Below are 20,657 nucleotides of genomic sequence, written 5' to 3' on the forward strand. Positions count from 1 at the left end.
CATGCATGTGTTATGTATCATGTTGTATGCATGCATGTGTGATGTATCATGTTGTATACATGCATGTGTGATGTATCATGTTGTATGTGTGATGTATCATGTTGTATGCATGCATGTGTGATGTATCATGTTGTATACATGCATGTGTTATGTATCATGTTGTATAATTCCATGTGTGATGTATCATGTTGTATTCTTGCATGTGTGATGTATCATGTTGTATGTGTGATGTATCATGTTGTATGTGTGATGTATCATGTTGTATGCATACATGTGTGATGTATCATGTTGTATACATGCATGTGTTATGTATCATGTTGTATGCTTCCATGTGTGATGTATCATGTTGTATTCTTGCATGTGTGATGTATCATGTTGTATACATACATGTGTGATGTATCATGTTGTATGCATGCATGTGTGATGTATCATGTTGTATACATGCATGTGTTATGTATCATGTTGTATGCTTCCATGTGTGATGTATCATGTTGTATTCTTGCATGTGTGATGTATCATGTTGTATGCATGCATGTGTGATGTATCATGTTGTATGCTTGCATGTGTGATGTATCATGTTGTATGTGTGATGTATCATGTTGTATGCATGCATGTGTGATGTATCATGTTGTATGCATGCATGTGTGATGTATCATGTTGTATGCATGCATGTGTGATGTATCATGTTGTATGCATGCATGTGTGATGTATCATGTTGTATGCATGCATGTGTGATGTATCATGTTGTATACATGCATGTGTGATGTATCATGTTGTATGCATGCATGTGCGATGTATCATGTTGTATGCATGCATGTGCGATGTATCATGTTGTATGCATGCATGTGTGATGTATCATGTTGTATACATGCATGTGTGATGTATCATGTTGTATGCATGCATGCATGATACATCACACATGCATGCATACAACATGATATCATGTTGTATACATGCATGTGTGATGTATCATGTTGTTTGCGTGCATGTGTGATGTATCATGTTGTATGCGTGCATGTGTGATGTTTCATGTTGTATGTGTGATGTATCACGTTGTATGCGTGAATGTGTGATGTATCATGTTGTATGCGTGCATGTGTGATGTATCATGTTGTATGCGTGCATGTGTGATGTATCATGTTGTATGCGTGCATGTGTGATGTATCATGTTGTATCATGTTGTATGCGTGCATGTGTGATGTATCACGTTGTATGCGTGCATGTGTGATGTATCATGTTGTATGCGTGCATGTGTGATGTATCATGTTGTATGCGTGCATGTGTGATGTATCATGTTGTATGCGTGCATGTGTGATGTATCATGTTGTATGCATGTATGTGTGATGTATCATGTTGTATGCATGCATGCATGATACATCACACATGCATGCATACAACATGATATCATGTTGTATACATGCATGTGTGATGTATCATGTTGTATGCGTGCATGTGTGATGTATCATGTTGTATGCGTGCATGTGTGATGTATCATGTTGTATGCGTGCATGTGTGATGTTTCATGTTGTATGTGTGATGTATCATGTTGTATGCGTGCATGTGTGATGTATCATGTTGTATGCTTGCATGTGTGATGTATCATGTTGTATGCGTGCATGTGTGATGTATCATGTTGTATGCGTGCATGTGTGATGTATCATGTTGTATGCGTGCATGTGTGATGTATCATGTTGTATGCATGTATGTGTGATGTATCATGTTGTATGCGTGCATGTGTGATGTATCATGTTGTATAAATGCATGCATGATACATCACACATGCATGCATACAACATGATACATCACAAATGCATGTATACAACATGATACATCACACATGCATGCATACAACATGATACATCACACATGCATGCATACAACATGATATCATGTTGTATGCATGCATGTGTGATGTATCATGTTGTATTTGTGATGTATCATGTTGTATGCATGCATGTGTGATGTATCATGTTGTATGTGTGATGTATCATGTTGTATGCATGCATGTGTGATGTATCATGTTGTATACATGCATGTGTGATATATCATGTTGTATGCATGCATGTGTGATGTATCATGTTGTATGCATGCATGTGTGATGTATCATGTTGTATGCATGCATGTGTGATGTATCATGTTGTATGCAAGCATGTGTGATGTATCATGTTGTATGCATGCATGTGTGATGTATCATGTTGTATGTGTGATGTATCATGTTGTATGCATGTATGTGTGATGTATCATGTTGTATGCATGCATGTGTGATGTATAATGTTGTATACATGCATGTGTGATGTATCATGTTGTATGCATGCTGTATGTGTGATGTATCATGTTGTATGCATGCATGTGTGATGTATCATGTTGTATACATGCATGTGTGATGTATCATGTTGTATGCATGCATGTGTGATGTATCATGTTGTATGCATGCATGTGTGATGTATCATGTTGTATGCATGCATGTGTGATGTATCTAGTTGTATGCAAGCATGTGTGATGTATCATGTTGTATGCATGCATGTGTGATGTATCATGTTGTATGTGTGAAGTATCATGTTGTATGCGTGAAGTATCATGTTGTATGCATGTATGTGTGATGTATCATGTGGTATGCATGCATGTGTGATGTATCAAGTTGTATACATGCATGTGTGATGTATCATGTTGTATGTGTGATGTATCATGTTGTATGAATGCATGTGTGATGTATCATGTTGTATGCATGCATGTGTGATGTATCATGTTGTATGTGTGATGTATCATGTTGTATGCGTGCATGTGTGATGTATCATGTTGTATGCGTGCATGTGTGATGTATCATGTTGTATGCTTGCATGTGTGATGTTTCATGTTGTATGTGTGATGTATCATGTTGTATGCGTGCATGTGTGATGTATCATGTTGTATGCGTGCATGTGTGATGTATCATGTTGTATACATGCATGTGTGATGTATCATGTTGTATGCGTGCATGTGTGATGTATCATGTTGTATGCGTGCATGTGTGATGTATCATGTTGTATGCATGTATGTGTGATGTATCATGTTGTATGCGTGCATGTGTGATGTATCATGTTGTATGCATGCATGCATGATACATCACACATGCATGCATACAACATGATACATCACACATGCATGTATACAACATGATACATCACACATGCATGCATAAAACATGATACATCACACATGCATGCATACAACATGATATCATGTTGTATGCATGCATGTGTGATGTATCATGTTGTATGTGTGATGTATCATGTTGTATGCATGCATGTGTGATGTATCATGTTGTATGTGTGATGTATCATGTTGTATGCATGCATGTGTGATGTATCATGTTGTATACATGCATGTGTGATGTATCATGTTGTATGCATGCATGTGTGATGTATCATGTTGTATGCATGCATGTGTGATGTATCATGTTGTATGCATGCATGTGTGATGTATCATGTTGTATGCAAGCATGTGTGATGTATCATGTTGTATGCATGCATGTGTGATGTATCATGTTGTATGTGTGATGTATCATGTTGTATGCATGTATGTGTGATGTATCATGTTGTATGCATGCATGTGTGATGTATAATGTTGTATACATGCATGTGTGATGTATCATGTTGTATGTGTGATGTATCATGTTGTATGCATGCTGTATGTGTGATGTATCATGTTGTATGCATGCATGTGTGATGTATCATGTTGTATACATGCATGTGTGATGTATCATGTTGTATGCATGCATGTGTGATGTATCATGTTGTATGCATGCATGTGTGATGTATCATGTTGTATGCATGCATGTGTGATGTATCTAGTTGTATGCAAGCATGTGTGATGTATCATGTTGTATGCATGCATGTGTGATGTATCATGTTGTATGTGTGAAGTATCATGTTGTATGCGTGAAGTATCATGTTGTATGCATGTATGTGTGATGTATCATGTGGTATGCATGCATGTGTGATGTATCAAGTTGTAAACATGCATGTGTGATGTATCATGTTGTATGTGTGATGTATCATGTTGTATGAATGCATGTGTGATGTATCATGTTGTATGCATGCATGTGTGATGTATCATGTTGTATGTGTGATGTATATGTTGTATTCATGCATGTGGGATGTATCATGTTGTATGCTTGCATGTGTGATGTATCATGTTGTATACTTGCATGTGTGATGTATCATGTTGTATGCATGCATGTGTGATGTATCATGTTGTATGTGTGAAGTATCATGTTGTATGCGTGAAGTATCATGTTGTATGCATGTATGTGTGATGTATCATGTGGTATGCATGCATGTGTGATGTATCAAGTTGTATACATGCATGTGTGATGTATCATGTTGTATGTGTGATGTATCATGTTGTATACATGCATGTGCGATGTATCATGTTGTATGCACGCATGTGTGATGTATCATGTTGTATGCATGCTGTATGTGTGATGTATCATGTTGTATGCATGCATGTGTGATGTATCATGTTGTATACATGCATGTGTGATGTATCATGTTGTATGCATGCATGTGTGATGTATCATGTTGTATGCATGCATGTGTGGTGTATCATGTTGTATGCATGCATGTGTGATGTATCTAGTTGTATGCAAGCATGTGTGATGTATCATGTTGTATGCATGCATGTGTGATGTATCATGTTGTATGTGTGAAGTATCATGTTGTATGCGTGAAGTATCATGTTGTATGCATGTATGTGTGATGTATCATGTGGTATGCATGCATGTGTGATGTATCAAGTTGTATACATGCATGTGTGATGTATCATGTTGTATGTGTGATGTATCATGTTGTATGAATGCATGTGTGATGTATCATGTTGTATGCATGCATGTGTGATGTATCATGTTGTATGCATGCATGTGTGATGTATCATGTTGTATGTGTGATGTATATGTTGTATGCATGCATGTGTGATGTATCATGTTGTATGCATGCATGTGTGATGTATCATGTTGTATGCTTGCATGTGTGATGTATCATGTTGTATGCTTGCATGTGTGATGTATCATGTTGTATGCATGCATGTGCGATGTATCATGTTGTATGCATGCATGTGCGATGTATCATGTTGTATGCATGCATGTGTGATGTATCATGTTGTATACATGCATGTGTGATGTATCATGTTGTATGCGTGCATGTGTGATGTATCATGTTGTATGCATGCATGTGTGATGTATCATGTTGTATACATGCATGTGTGATGTATCATGTTGTATGCGTGCATGTGTGATGTATCATGTTGTATGCATGCATGTGTGATGTATCATGTTGTATGCGTGCATGTGTGATGTATCATGTTGTATGCATGCATGTGTGATGTATCATGTTGTATGCATGCATGTGTGATGTATCATGTTGTATACATGCATGTGTGATGTATCATGTTGTATGCGTGCATGTGTGATGTATCATGTTGTATACATGCATGTGTGATGTATCATGTTGTATGCGTGCATGTGTGATGTATCATGTTGTATACATGCATGTGTGATGTATCATGTTGTATGCGTGCATGTGTGATGTATCATGTTGTATGCATGCATGTGTGATGTATCATGTTGTATACATGCATGTGTGATGTATCATGTTGTATGCATGCATGTGTGATGTATCATGTTGTATGCATGCATGTGTGATGTATCATGTTGTATGCATGCATGTGTGATGTATCTAGTTGTATGCAAGCATGTGTGATGTATCATGTTGTATGCATGCATGTGTGATGTATCATGTTGTATGTGTGAAGTATCATGTTGTATGCGTGAAGTATCATGTTGTATGCATGTATGTGTGATGTATCATGTGGTATGCATGCATGTGTGATGTATCAAGTTGTATACATGCATGTGTGATGTATCATGTTGTATGTGTGATGTATCATGTTGTATGAATGCATGTGTGATGTATCATGTTGTATGCATGCATGTGTGATGTATCATGTTGTATGTGTGATGTATATGTTGTATTCATGCATGTGGGATGTATCATGTTGTATGCTTGCATGTGTGATGTATCATGTTGTATACTTGCATGTGTGATGTATCATGTTGTATGCATGCATGTGTGATGTATCATGTGGTATGCATGCATGTGTGATGTATCAAGTTGTATACATGCATGTGTGATGTATCATGTTGTATGTGTGATGTATCATGTTGTATGAATGCATGTGTGATGTATCATGTTGTATGCATGCATGTGTGATGTATCATGTTGTATGTGTGATGTATCATGTTGTATGCGTGCATGTGTGATGTATCATGTTGTATGCGTGCATGTGTGATGTATCATGTTGTATGCTTGCATGTGTGATGTTTCATGTTGTATGTGTGATGTATCATGTTGTATGCGTGCATGTGTGATGTATCATGTTGTATGCGTGCATGTGTGATGTATCATGTTGTATACATGCATGTGTGATGTATCATGTTGTATGCGTGCATGTGTGATGTATCATGTTGTATGCGTGCATGTGTGATGTATCATGTTGTATGCATGTATGTGTGATGTATCATGTTGTATGCGTGCATGTGTGATGTATCATGTTGTATGCATGCATGCATGATACATCACACATGCATGCATACAACATGATACATCACACATGCATGTATACAACATGATACATCACACATGCATGCATAAAACATGATACATCACACATGCATGCATACAACATGATATCATGTTGTATGCATGCATGTGTGATGTATCATGTTGTATGTGTGATGTATCATGTTGTATGCATGCATGTGTGATGTATCATGTTGTATGTGTGATGTATCATGTTGTATGCATGCATGTGTGATGTATCATGTTGTATACATGCATGTGTGATGTATCATGTTGTATGCATGCATGTGTGATGTATCATGTTGTATGCATGCATGTGTGATGTATCATGTTGTATGCATGCATGTGTGATGTATCATGTTGTATGCAAGCATGTGTGATGTATCATGTTGTATGCATGCATGTGTGATGTATCATGTTGTATGTGTGATGTATCATGTTGTATGCATGTATGTGTGATGTATCATGTTGTATGCATGCATGTGTGATGTATAATGTTGTATACATGCATGTGTGATGTATCATGTTGTATGTGTGATGTATCATGTTGTATGCATGCTGTATGTGTGATGTATCATGTTGTATGCATGCATGTGTGATGTATCATGTTGTATACATGCATGTGTGATGTATCATGTTGTATGCATGCATGTGTGATGTATCATGTTGTATGCATGCATGTGTGATGTATCATGTTGTATGCATGCATGTGTGATGTATCTAGTTGTATGCAAGCATGTGTGATGTATCATGTTGTATGCATGCATGTGTGATGTATCATGTTGTATGTGTGAAGTATCATGTTGTATGCGTGAAGTATCATGTTGTATGCATGTATGTGTGATGTATCATGTGGTATGCATGCATGTGTGATGTATCAAGTTGTAAACATGCATGTGTGATGTATCATGTTGTATGTGTGATGTATCATGTTGTATGAATGCATGTGTGATGTATCATGTTGTATGCATGCATGTGTGATGTATCATGTTGTATGTGTGATGTATATGTTGTATTCATGCATGTGGGATGTATCATGTTGTATGCTTGCATGTGTGATGTATCATGTTGTATACTTGCATGTGTGATGTATCATGTTGTATGCATGCATGTGTGATGTATCATGTTGTATGTGTGAAGTATCATGTTGTATGCGTGAAGTATCATGTTGTATGCATGTATGTGTGATGTATCATGTGGTATGCATGCATGTGTGATGTATCAAGTTGTATACATGCATGTGTGATGTATCATGTTGTATGTGTGATGTATCATGTTGTATACATGCATGTGTGATGTATCATGTTGTATGCACGCATGTGTGATGTATCATGTTGTATGCATGCTGTATGTGTGATGTATCATGTTGTATGCATGCATGTGTGATGTATCATGTTGTATACATGCATGTGTGATGTATCATGTTGTATGCATGCATGTGTGATGTATCATGTTGTATGCATGCATGTGTGGTGTATCATGTTGTATGCATGCATGTGTGATGTATCTAGTTGTATGCAAGCATGTGTGATGTATCATGTTGTATGCATGCATGTGTGATGTATCATGTTGTATGTGTGAAGTATCATGTTGTATGCGTGAAGTATCATGTTGTATGCATGTATGTGTGATGTATCATGTGGTATGCATGCATGTGTGATGTATCAAGTTGTATACATGCATGTGTGATGTATCATGTTGTATGTGTGATGTATCATGTTGTATGAATGCATGTGTGATGTATCATGTTGTATGCATGCATGTGTGATGTATCATGTTGTATGCATGCATGTGTGATGTATCATGTTGTATGTGTGATGTATATGTTGTATGCATGCATGTGTGATGTATCATGTTGTATGCATGCATGTGTGATGTATCATGTTGTATGCTTGCATGTGTGATGTATCATGTTGTATACATGCATGTGCGATGTATCATGTTGTATGCATGCATGTGCGATGTATCATGTTGTATGCATGCATGTGTGATGTATCATGTTGTATACATGCATGTGTGATGTATCATGTTGTATGCGTGCATGTGTGATGTATCATGTTGTATGCATGCATGTGTGATGTATCATGTTGTATACATGCATGTGTGATGTATCATGTTGTATGCGTGCATGTGTGATGTATCATGTTGTATGCATGCATGTGTGATGTATCATGTTGTATGCGTGCATGTGTGATGTATCATGTTGTATGCATGCATGTGTGATGTATCATGTTGTATGCATGCATGTGTGATGTATCATGTTGTATACATGCATGTGTGATGTATCATGTTGTATGCGTGCATGTGTGATGTATCATGTTGTATACATGCATGTGTGATGTATCATGTTGTATGCGTGCATGTGTGATGTATCATGTTGTATGCATGCATGTGTGATGTATCATGTTGTATGCATGCATGTGTGATGTATCATGTTGTATACATGCATGTGTGATGTATCATGTTGTATGCTTGCATGTTCCAAATAAAGTCATACTCATCTCAACTCAACTCAATACTTGGTTGGCGTTTTTTGGATGATTAGAGAGGACCTCCCATTGGCTCCATTGCAAGTGGACTTTTATTTACATTTATGAGTTAGAATTAGGGCTGGGTGATATATGGAATATACTCCATATATTGTGGGTTTGTCTCTGTGCGCTATAGAAAATGACTATATTGTCAGTATTGGAGTATAGATTCTCACTCAGTTGCTTTTAGCCGCGGGCATTACACTACATCATCTTCTCACTCTTTCTTGTCTCTCCTTCTCACAGAGACATAAAACAAGCGCACCTTCTCACATACGTCACATACTGTCGCGTGTGCAACGTCATACGCCCTCGCAGAGCAGACAGGTAGCGGCATTATAACGTTAGCTGTGGTGCTAACGGGGTGGTGCTAGTGGTAATACGAGAGAAAGAAGGTGCTAGTCTGGTAACAAATGAAGGAATAATTAATTCCCAAGAAAAGCAGCACAGAGTCCATTGTCTGGCGGTGGTTTGGTTTCAAAAGGGAAGATGTTGAAAAGACAACCGTAATATGTCAAGTATGCGGCAAAAGCGTTGCTACAAAAAGTTGCAGCACTGCTAATGTGTAGCATCATTTGAAAAGTCACCCGCTAGAGAATGAGGAGTGCTTGAAACTCTGCATGTCAACATCTCAGTTTGGTGCCACACCCACAAAATGCCCATACAACCATTTCCACATCAACCCCATATGAAAAAACTGGTCAACAACAGAAGGAGATAACGTCCGTAGGAACCTACCACATAGCGAAGGACATACACTATTTGATTTCCTATTATGCAGCATATTTTTATTTGACACTTATTGAAATATCTTGTGTGACATCATGCAGAAAAGTGCACTTTATTTGTTTTAAACTATTGTAGTGGTGTTCTGTACAACAGGTGCACTTTAATATAGTGTTGTTTTGCTATGTCATCTTAGTGACATCATGCACAAAAGTGCACTCATAGCTTGTTTTAAAATGTCTCTGACAATCTTGCACTTTTTGCTTTGGAAATGACATGAATGTTTGTGCCACTGCTTAATAACTGTTTAATAAATACACTTTTGCTAATTTGACTTAGTTGTGGTTTCCCTCTCTTCATGAAAGTTTAAAAGTAGCATATATGAATGCAGTATGAAGAAGAATGTTTGAATGTAGACACATAGAATCATCATACTGCTGTGATTATATGCATCAAGTGTTCATTCAAGGCTAAGGCAAAATATCCACATATATATGCTGTATCGTGATGTGGACTGAACATATTGAGATATTATTAAAAGGCCATATTGCCCAGCCCAGTTAGAATGGGATTTTTTGTGTGTAAATATATCAACCGTTGTGTCTTTCATAATGATTGTGAAAAATAGAAAAAATCCCCCAAAAAGTGTGGTTCCCCTCTAAATTCCAATGATTAGATTTAAGACTTGAAGTGTATGAGCATGAAGTGATGAAGCCTACTTGGATGAGAGGACAAAGGTCTTGTAAGACAACGTGAAGAGTCCAGTTGTGATGGATTGAATGCCCTGAGAATAAAATGTTGTGCTTACTTGGACTGTGATGAAGCTGTGAGGACTCAGGTGGTTTGTCTTCATGCTCTTCAGTCTTCACAGAGACAACAGTCAGTGGAAACTTGCTGACATCAGCCTCCTCCTGCCCTACAGGACACTCTCCCTCCTGACTGATCCACACTTCCTCCTCTTCCTCTTTCATGTGGGGGGGCTGTGGATTCTCCTCTTCCTCTTTAATGTGAGGGGGCTGTGGATTCTCCTCTTCCTCTTTAATGTGAGGGGGCTGCTGGACATCTGTTGGGTAAATAAGTAAATAAGATCAAGAGGGAATAGAAATAGTTTTGAACTGACACTGTTGACACAATTACATTATTTGTGTTCTTCCGTGTGTTGTGTTAAAAGTGTGTAGCAAAACAAACAATAAAAACACAGGAAATACCCAATTGGTTCCTAAAATTAATTCAAAAGTGGAACAGTGAGTACAAAAACAGACTTGGAAATTTGATGAGGGGCAATTTGAAAAGTTTTTATAAGTACGAGGCAGCATTGATTGAAGCAATTACTAACTTCACTGATGTAAAGTGTGTAAAAATTGTATTGTGTATACGGTCTATGACACCTAAACTTTATCTGTAAACTTAAACATATTCTTTTAATGCCATAGTTATTACTATAACTAAAATATCATGGAAATTCAAAAAATCTAATTCCAAAATCACTGCAAAAACATTCATGGTGTGTTTTTGTGATCATGCAAAATATTTTTTGGTGGTCATTTTGTTGCCTGGGCCAAAAGGAACTTTCACAAAAACATGTTTTACTATGTGCTGTTTTATGGAGTATCTTCATCAACAATTCCTCTTTAGGAATTGGAGACCATCTACGACACGCTGAAGGAAAGTCAGTCACCTTAATAATTCAAGTTTTGACTACTTTAGTTATTGAAAATAATTGTTTATGTTCACTTATTGATACTTGTAAGTCAGATTTAGGAAGTGAAATTATAACTTTAATTAGATTTGTTTACATTATAAAATGTATTTAGTGAGTGTGTGAGTTTTATGTAAACATGTTGATACAGGTTTACTTCTTGGGGACTGGAACACAGATATGTCCTGAAAGGATGCACCCATTTTTAAAACCTTCACTAAGCTGTGCCACCAACATTGTCTCACTTAGCTCATTAAGCAAACTACCAGGGTGAGTGAGTCCTTTTAAACCTTCATAGACCTCCTTGTTACTTCTGACCAGTCTCAGATCACCACGAGTGGAACAACTGTGTGCGGCTTAAGTGATCATTCCATCATTTTCTGTACCCATGAAGAACAGAACCGAGGCTAACGGCCACAAAACAAGAGAAGCTAGAATCCTCAAGACCTAGACTAGCAAGGCTTTCAATGACAAACTGCCGAAATAAGACTTGCCTCGGTACTTGCAAGTACACAGGTCTTTGGGTCAATTCCTAACCTCAGAAAAGTAGATAACTTCACAGTCAAAGTGGGTGACAATATAATAACAAACAAAAATGAGATTACCTATCTTAGCTGCATCGTAGAGACTAATCTCTCCAGTGAAAAAATTACTACTAAGGTGGTCAAAGAATCAACCAATGAATTCTGTTCTTACTAGTGTTGTCCCGATACCAATATTATAGTACCGGGACCTATACCAAAATGTATTTTGATACTTTTCAATACTTCTCTAAATAAATGGGACCACAAAAAAGTACATTATTGGCTTCATTTTAACAAAAAATCTTCGGGTACATTAAACATATGATTCTTATTGAAAGTTTTTCCTAAATAAAATAGTAAACATACTAGACAACTCACCCCAATAGTGATGAAGTGCTTCGAGAGGATAGTCATGTCACACATCAAGAAGACCATCCCAGACACACTGGACCCTCTACAGCAGGGGTCACCAACCTTTTTGAAACCAAGAGCTACTTCTTGGGTACTGATCAATGCGAAGGGCTTCCAGTTTGATACATACTTAAATAAATTGCCAGAAATAGCCAATTTGCTCAAATTACCTTTAATAAACAAATCTATATATATAAAAAATTGATATTTCTGTCTATCATTTTGTCGTAAATGTTTTTTCTTTTTACGGAAGTTTTTTTTTGTAGAGAATAAATGATGAAAAAACACTTAATTGAACAGTTTAAAAGAGGAGAAAACACGAAAAAAATTAAAATACAATTTTTAAAAACAGTTTATCTTTAAAATTCCAAATTCAACCGAAAAAAATGAAGAGAAAAACTAGCTAATTTGAATCTTTTTGAAACAATTTAAAAAAATAATTTATGGAACATCATTAGTCATTTTTCCTAATTAATATTAATTTTTGAATGTTGATGACATGTTTTGAATAGGTTAAAATCCAATCTGCACTTTGTTAGAATATATAATAAATTGGACCAAGCGATATTTCTAACAAAGACAAATCATTATTTCTTCTAGATTTTCCATAACAAAAATTTTAAAAGTAATTCAAAATACTTTGAAATAAGATTTAAATTTGATCCTACAGATTTTGTAGATTTGCCGGAATAATTTCTCTGAATTTTAATCATAATAAGTTTGAAGAAATATTTCACTAATATACTTTGTCTCCAAAGACATGCACCTGGGGATAGGTTGATTGGCAACACTAAATGGTCCCTAGTGTGTGAATGTGAGTGTGAATGTTGTCTGTCTATCTGTGTTGGCCCTGCGATGAGGTGGCGACTTGTCCAGGGTGTACCCTGCCTTCCGCCCGATTGTAGCTGAGATAGGCGCCAGCGCCCCCTGCGACCCCGAAAGGGAATAAGCGGTAGAAAATGGATGGATGGATACTTTGTCGAAAAAACAGAAGCTAAAATGAAGAATTATATTAAAATGTATTTATTATTCCTTACAATAAAAAAAAAATACTTGAACATTGATTTAAATTGACAGGAAAGAAGAGGAAGGAATTGAAAAGGTAAAAAGGTGAATGTGTTTAACAATCCTAAAATAAATTTTAAGGTAGTTTTTTTTCTTCAAAAAATTGTCTTTCTGAAAGTTATAAGAAGCAAAGTAAAAAAATAAATGAATGTATTTAAACAAGTGAATACCAAGTCTTTAAAATATTTTCTTGGATTTTCAAATTCTATTTGAGTTTTGTCTCTCTTAGAATTAAAAAGGTCGAGCAAAGCGAGACCACCTTGCTAGTAAATGAATACAATTTAAAGAATAGAGGCAGCTCACTGGTAAGTGCTGCCATTTGAGCTATTTTTAGAACAGGCCAGCGGGCGACTCATCTGGTCCTAACAGGCGACCTGGTGCCCGTGAGCACCGCGTTGGTGACCCCTGCTCTACAGTTTGCCTACCGGCAGAATCGGTCCAGTGAGGTTGCAGTCAACCCCGTCATCCACACCACCCTCACCCACGTAGAGGGCAAGGACACCTATGCCAGGCTATTATTCATCGACTACAGCTCTGCTTTTAACACGGTCATCCCACAAAAACTCACTGCTAAACTCCTCACTGTTGGTCTGACACCAACTCTCTGTGACTGGGTCCTGAACTTTCTCACAAACCGGCCCCAGTCAGTCAGTATCGGCAACCAGACATCAGGCACAAAGGTTCTAGGCATTGGGACCCCCCAAGGCTGCGTGCTGAGCCCCCTATTGTACACCCTCTTCACACACGACTGCCAAACACCACTGTCATCAAGTTTGCAGATGATACTACGTACAGAAGGGAGGTAGCGGAACTGGTGGCCTGGTGTCAGGATAATAATCTCTCCTTGAACACAGACAAGACCAAGGAGATGATGTACATAGGTGGGACAAAGGTGGACAGGGTGAAAACCTTTAAATTCCTCGGGACTCACATCAGCGAGGACCTCACCTGGGATCACAACACCCAACAAACAATAAAGAAAGGCCTGTAGTGACTGTATTTCCTAAGAAAGCTGAGAAAAGTTGGCATGCCACCCAAAATTCTCAGCGACTTCTATAGAAGTACGGTTGAGAGTGTCCTTACCAGCTCAATCACGGTCTGGTATGGAAACTGCACTGCTAAGGACAGGAAGGCACTCCAGTGAGTGATTAAAACTGCTCAGTACATATCAGGAGCAGCCTTCCCCTCACTACAGGACATGTAGTCTACCAGGGCCACCAGGAGAGCACACAACATCATCAAGGACAGTACACAGTCTCTTCAGCCTCCTACCATCAGGCAGACCATACAGGAGCCTGAAATCCAGGACTACCAGACAGACAAACAGTTTTTACCCACAGGCCATCAGGCTTGTGAATGCTAACTTTTGAATGCCAGCTCCCCCCCAACCCTTTACTTTTGTCTTTTTGAACAAAAGACAGCTACAATGACCACCCCCTAACTGTGAACCATCACTGTAGACACGTTTCACCGTTGATCACTAAAGACACTTTAACTGCTGCTGTGACCCAAGGTCACCTCCATATTTATACTGTTGACTGTCAATCAGAATGTGCAATAATGTTATGTTACTTACTGTGCCTTGTATATACATTTTTATTTTTAGCTAAGTACCGTGTGACTTGTTGAAGGGTGGACTAGCAAAGTAAGATTTTCATTGTACGGCAAATTGTCTGTTTAACTGTGCATATGACAATAAACAATCTTGAATCTTCAATCAAAAAGTGATCTGATGTAATATTTTGATATTTACACATCGCATATTTACACACACGCATTTTACTAGAATGCCCTTATGACCATTAGCTCGGTTGGTAGAGTGGCCGTGCCAGCAACTTGAGGGTTGCAGGTTCGATTCCCGCTTCCGCCATCCTAGTCACTGCCGTTGTGTCCTTGGGCAAGACACTTTACCCACCTGCTCCCAGTGCCACCCACACTGGTTTGAATGTAACTTAGATATTGGGTTTCACTATGTAAAGCGCTTTGAGTCACTAGAGAAAAAGCGCTATATAATATAATTCACAATTCACAGATATATCAATATCAAGTACCTACTGTACTGTTTACTTGTTGAAATACTATTTTTAGAGCAAATATCTGCCGAAATGGCCACTTTGTTGCTGCCAAAAATGTATTTTAAATAATAGTTTGATATTGACACATCTCATCTCTGCTTATTTTACTAGAATACTCTAATGAGCATTATATATATATATATATATATATATATATATATATATATATATATATATATATATATATATATATATCAAGTACCTACTGAGATAAGGTGAGAAGCTCTGCCATTCGGGAGGAACTCAAAGTAAAGCCGCTGCTCCTCCACATGGAGAGGAGCCAGATGAGGTGGTTCGGCATCTGGGCATCTGGTCAGGATGCCACCCGTTTAGGGCACGTCCAACCGGTACGAGGCCACGGGGAAGACCCAGGACACGTTGGGAAGACTATGTCTCCCGGCTGGCCTGGGAACGCCTCGGGATCCCCCGGGAAGAGCTAGACGAAGTGGCTGGGGAGAGGGAAGTCTGGGTTTTCCTGCTTAGGCTGCTGCCCCCGCGACCCGATCTCGGATAAGCGGAAGAAGATGGAAGTACCTACTGTACTGTATACTTGTAGAAATACCCTTTACAAAGCTAAAATATACCGAAACAACCACTCTGCTGCTGCCAAAATTTGATTTCAAGTAATATTTTGATACTGAAAAATCTCATCTCTGTATAGTTTACTAGTATACCCTTATGATAAAATAAGTGGGTTGTTCTTGTATAGCGCTTTTCTACCTTCAAGGTACTCAAAGCGCTTTGACACTATTTCCACATTTACCCATTCACACACACATTCACACACTGATGGAGGGAGCTGCCATGCAAGGCGCCAAACCAGCACCCATCAGGAGCAAGGGTGAAGTGTCTTGCTCAGGACACAACGGACGTGACGAAGATGGTACCAGGTGGGGATTGAACCAGGGACCCTCGGGTTGCGCACGGCCACTCTCCCACTACGCCACGCAGTCCCTATGAGCATTATGAGCATTACATCTATCAAAATCAAGTACCTACTGTACTGTTTACTGTACTGTTTACTTGTTGAAATACCCTTTTTAGAGCTAAAAAGTACCCAATTTGCCACTTTACTGCGACCAATTATTGATTCCATATGATATTAACAATAATAACAAAATTTTCAGAATAATTGTATATGAGTTCAGCGCCCCCCGCGACCCCAAAAGGGAATAAGCGGTAGAAAATGGATGGATGGAAGTTATGAAAAAACTTTGTGTTCCATTGAGTTCAGGTCCCCTGCGAGAAGACCAAAGCTGTCTTTCATCTTATCAAACAAAAGGCTTGTAAAACTCCACTGTCTGCAATGGGATGCAACATGGAGGTGTCGGTTTCTTTGATCTATTGACAGCCACAGGAAGACCTTTTCCTAACCTGAGATCTACAAAGCAGACCATTTCTTTAAACTGTTTACGACCGAGTGCAAAAGCTGCTTACGACCCCCCCCCCCATCCCTTTAAAAACAGCTGCAGCTATGTAATCAGAAAAGGCCCAAATAAAAGAGGAAGCGTGGAACTCCCTCGTCAAAGGGAGGCGTGGCGCATTGGGAGAGTGGCCGTGCGCACTCTCCCAAGGGTCACTGGTTCAAATCCCACCTAGTACCAACCTCGTTGTGTCCTGAGCAAGACACTTCACCCTTGCTCCTGATGGGTGCTGGTTGGCGCCTTGCATGGCAGCTCCCTCCATCAGTGTGTGAATGTGTGTGTGAATGGGTAAATGTGGAAGTAGTGTCAAAGCGCTTTGAGTACCTTGAAGGTAGAAAAGCGCTATACAAGTACAACCCATTTATCATTTATTTATTTAAAGCGTGGTGGGAAACTGTACAAAGTTGCAGCCCAGACGTTTCTCCTCATGAGCTAAATTGAATCCTGTCTCTGTTTGATTTCTTTGCTTCTTGTCTTGTCAAATAGATGTCATCGGTGTTTGAACCTGACAAGAATGTCAAAGCATTTCTCTAAAACACAATATTATACATTCTGAAAATGTAAACGATAGCAAGAATATACCTACACATTTCAGAAAATTTCGCTCGCAAACACTTTGTTTGGAAGATGTGTACTGCCTTTTTTTTGCCCTTTGAGACAAATGTGATTTAGGGCTGTATAAATAACATTGATTGATTGATTGATTGATACTGAACAAAAATGCTAAATAGCTAAAGAAAACTGTCACTGAACATCTTAGTGTGATGTCATTCTGTGACAGACAAATGGAACACAGTTTCCACATGGTGAGGACATTGATGGTCAGACTCACTGTTCTACGGATTACCTCAACTTCTGCCAGACGTGGCCTGCCCTGCTAAGACTGTTCAGTGCTACCCTAATAACACACCCTGGGTAACACAGGAGGTTCAAGCTGTCCTCAACAAGAAGAAAGCTGCCTTCAGGAGTGGAGACAGGGAGGCAATGAGAGCAGCACAGCGGGAGGTGAAAGGACGCGTGAGGAAGACTAAGGACAGCTACAGGAAGAAGATGGAGCAGAACAACATGAGGGAGGTCTGGGAAGGTGTGAAAACCATCACAGGCCACAAGACAAAGACCAGAGCAGTAGGGGGGACAATAGAGAGGGCCAATGAGATGAATACCTTCTTCAACCGGTTTAACCAGTACTGTTCTCCCCACCCCCCACTCCTCACTGCATCCACTCCCCTTTCTTCTCCGCCCCAGCCATGGTTGCAACCCCCTCCTCCTCCTCCTCCTCCTCCACCACCTCTACGCAAACATTAGTCATCTCTGTGAACCAGGTCAGAGGTCAACTGAGGAAGCTGCATCATAGTTTCTGGTGCGCACAAGATACATATCTCAAAAAAATTTTACCTATGTCCCTTTAGGAGCTCTGTAATTTTTTAAATGATCAGCATGTCATCTTTTATGTGAAATTGTTATTCAAATAAAGATTGCAAAAAAGAAAACTATAGTAGTGACAACATGCAGGAACATAACTGACGTAAAACAAAAAAAATGGAAGTGACCTTGTCTCTGCACACGCGGGCATTGATCATGTCTTCTTGAACCGATCGAGCAGGGATTCTAAAACTGTGGTACGTGTACCACTAGTGGTACGCGGGTATCACCTAATGGTACGCCAAATATTATTTCATTTTTTATGTACATTGTTTTATTTTCCAACATGCAAACACTGTGTTACTGTTCAAACTGTGTGTAATGTTACAGTAACTAAAATATTAAATATACTTGTTAAATAATGTGTCTTCCTTGTTATTAATGAATAATTAAGGCCTACTATGCTACTATATTTTAATGCTGTTCATGATGGTGGTACTTGGAAATCCAAGTATTTTCTGAGTTGGTACTTGGTGAAAAAGGTTTGACAACTACTGATGTAGTGAAGTTGTAAACTAAATTGGCAGACACCATTTTGTTATACCCAAACAGCGTCTGCTCATACATCGCGCTTCCAACGAGATCCCGTTCTTTCCCCCGAGTTAGAAAGTTCCAGAACTGTTCACGTTATACCATCTCATCTCATTGTGCAACATGTGAATGTTTGAAGTGGAACTAAATGTGATCTCTGAAAGGGGTACACATTATTTCCAAAGCAGGGCCCCCATCCACATATACAATACTACTACATATCTGATGAAAAACAACATTATTTTTGTTTTTTTGATTATAAGTGTGCCAAATCACCTATATTTGAACATTATCTAATGGAAATGACTGCTGTCTGATAATCACATTAATAACACAATAACAATCATGTGTCTGAGTACACCTATTGATAAATTATTAATCAAACACGTCATATTAATGATGAAATATAAAGTTACTAAAGATGTGAGAGTAAGAAGTAAACAAACCTGTTCTGTGTAACACAACTTGAGGTTTTTGATGTGGTCGCTCCTTCTCCTCTTTTGTTGGACAAAGTTCCTCCTCGTACTCTGCTATGGTTCTTTCACACATTTCCACACAATCACAACACTTTACACTCACACTTGATCTTAACTAAGCGATGTGTTGATCAAATCCGCGTCTCTTTGTTAGCGGCTAACAAGCTAAGCTAACTAGCATGCTAAGCTAACTAGCGCGCTCAAACAAGGAGCAATCTAAGCGGGCCCAATAATGTCCAAAGTTGAGTGAGACGAGTGGAGTTGATGCTGACACGGAGGATGAATAAAGTGTAGTTAGTAGATGTGCCGAGGCTTAGAAGCGTGTGTGGAGTAAAGGAGGACTTTGCTGCGAAGAACATATCCTCCACGCATGCGTCACTTAGGGGCGGGGCCAACGAGTCATCGTGATGGGCAAGTCATGAACGATTCAATCTAAATGTATGTTTTCATGGTGTCTACACAAAAAATCACGGCCACCAATGATCCATCCATCCCTTTATCGACTGTGTGTCCCTTTAGGGATGGCGGGGTGTGCTGGAGCCTATCTCAGCTGCATTCAGGCGGAAGTCGGCGTACACCCTGGACAGGTCGCCACCTCATCGCAGGGCCAACACAGATAGACAGACATGTATATCAACTGTATTTGACTTTAAATCTGATAAATATCATTCAACAACAACACAATTTGCAGACTGTAATCACTGGTTTGCTGGTTTTACTGGTGTAAATTATTATTGCCTATTGTGAGCGAACTGTGGTGCTGAATTTCCACCAGGGATCAAGAAAGTACTTTCTATTCTATTCTAAAATTCTTCATTCGAGAGATCACAACCATTGCAGCCATGCGTCCAAAACGTAACATCATCTTGCAGGGATATAAGGACACACAAAAGTAAAGTGTCTGTTGTTTTACAATGTAATAATCTATTTAAGAAGAAATGTTCAGAGAATACCTTTTTGTTTTAGTATTTATTGGAGGCCTCAAAAGACAAAGGCCGCCTGTTAACAGCAGAGTGTCGGTGAGGCACACACTCTCAGAAATGCATGGAGGAAAGGTTGGAGACAAGCGGGAAACTCTTAGTTATAGGCCATAAGGTGAACCAGGAAAAAGTGGCTAGAAAGTGATTTTCGTTCCCACGTCTGGGCACTACTCTTTTTT

At 38.8% G+C, this 20,657-nt stretch overlaps 1 protein-coding gene across 2 annotated transcripts in view; it reads right to left on the reverse strand.

Annotated features, from left to right (window-relative positions):
- The window catches only part of LOC133547134 (oocyte zinc finger protein XlCOF22-like), a 48,833-nt gene extending 28,913 nt beyond the window's left edge, over window positions 1-19,920 (reverse strand). The window contains exons 1-2 of one of the 2 annotated variants that reach the window (XM_061892958.1): window positions 19,469-19,920; window positions 10,680-10,934 (exon numbers count right to left, since the gene is read on the reverse strand). In XM_061892958.1, coding sequence (XP_061748942.1) covers window positions 10,680-10,934; window positions 19,469-19,571 — 358 coding nt within the window. In that variant the 5' untranslated portion in view covers window positions 19,572-19,920. The remainder of the gene's footprint in view (window positions 1-10,679; window positions 10,935-19,468) is intronic. The other variant, XM_061892957.1, reaches the window with a different exon arrangement.
- Window positions 19,921-20,657: the final 737 nt, after the last annotated feature.

Source organism: Nerophis ophidion, unplaced genomic scaffold, assembly GCF_033978795.1.
Source record: "Nerophis ophidion isolate RoL-2023_Sa unplaced genomic scaffold, RoL_Noph_v1.0 HiC_scaffold_67, whole genome shotgun sequence".
Classification (NCBI taxonomy): Eukaryota; Metazoa; Chordata; class Actinopteri; order Syngnathiformes; family Syngnathidae; genus Nerophis; species Nerophis ophidion.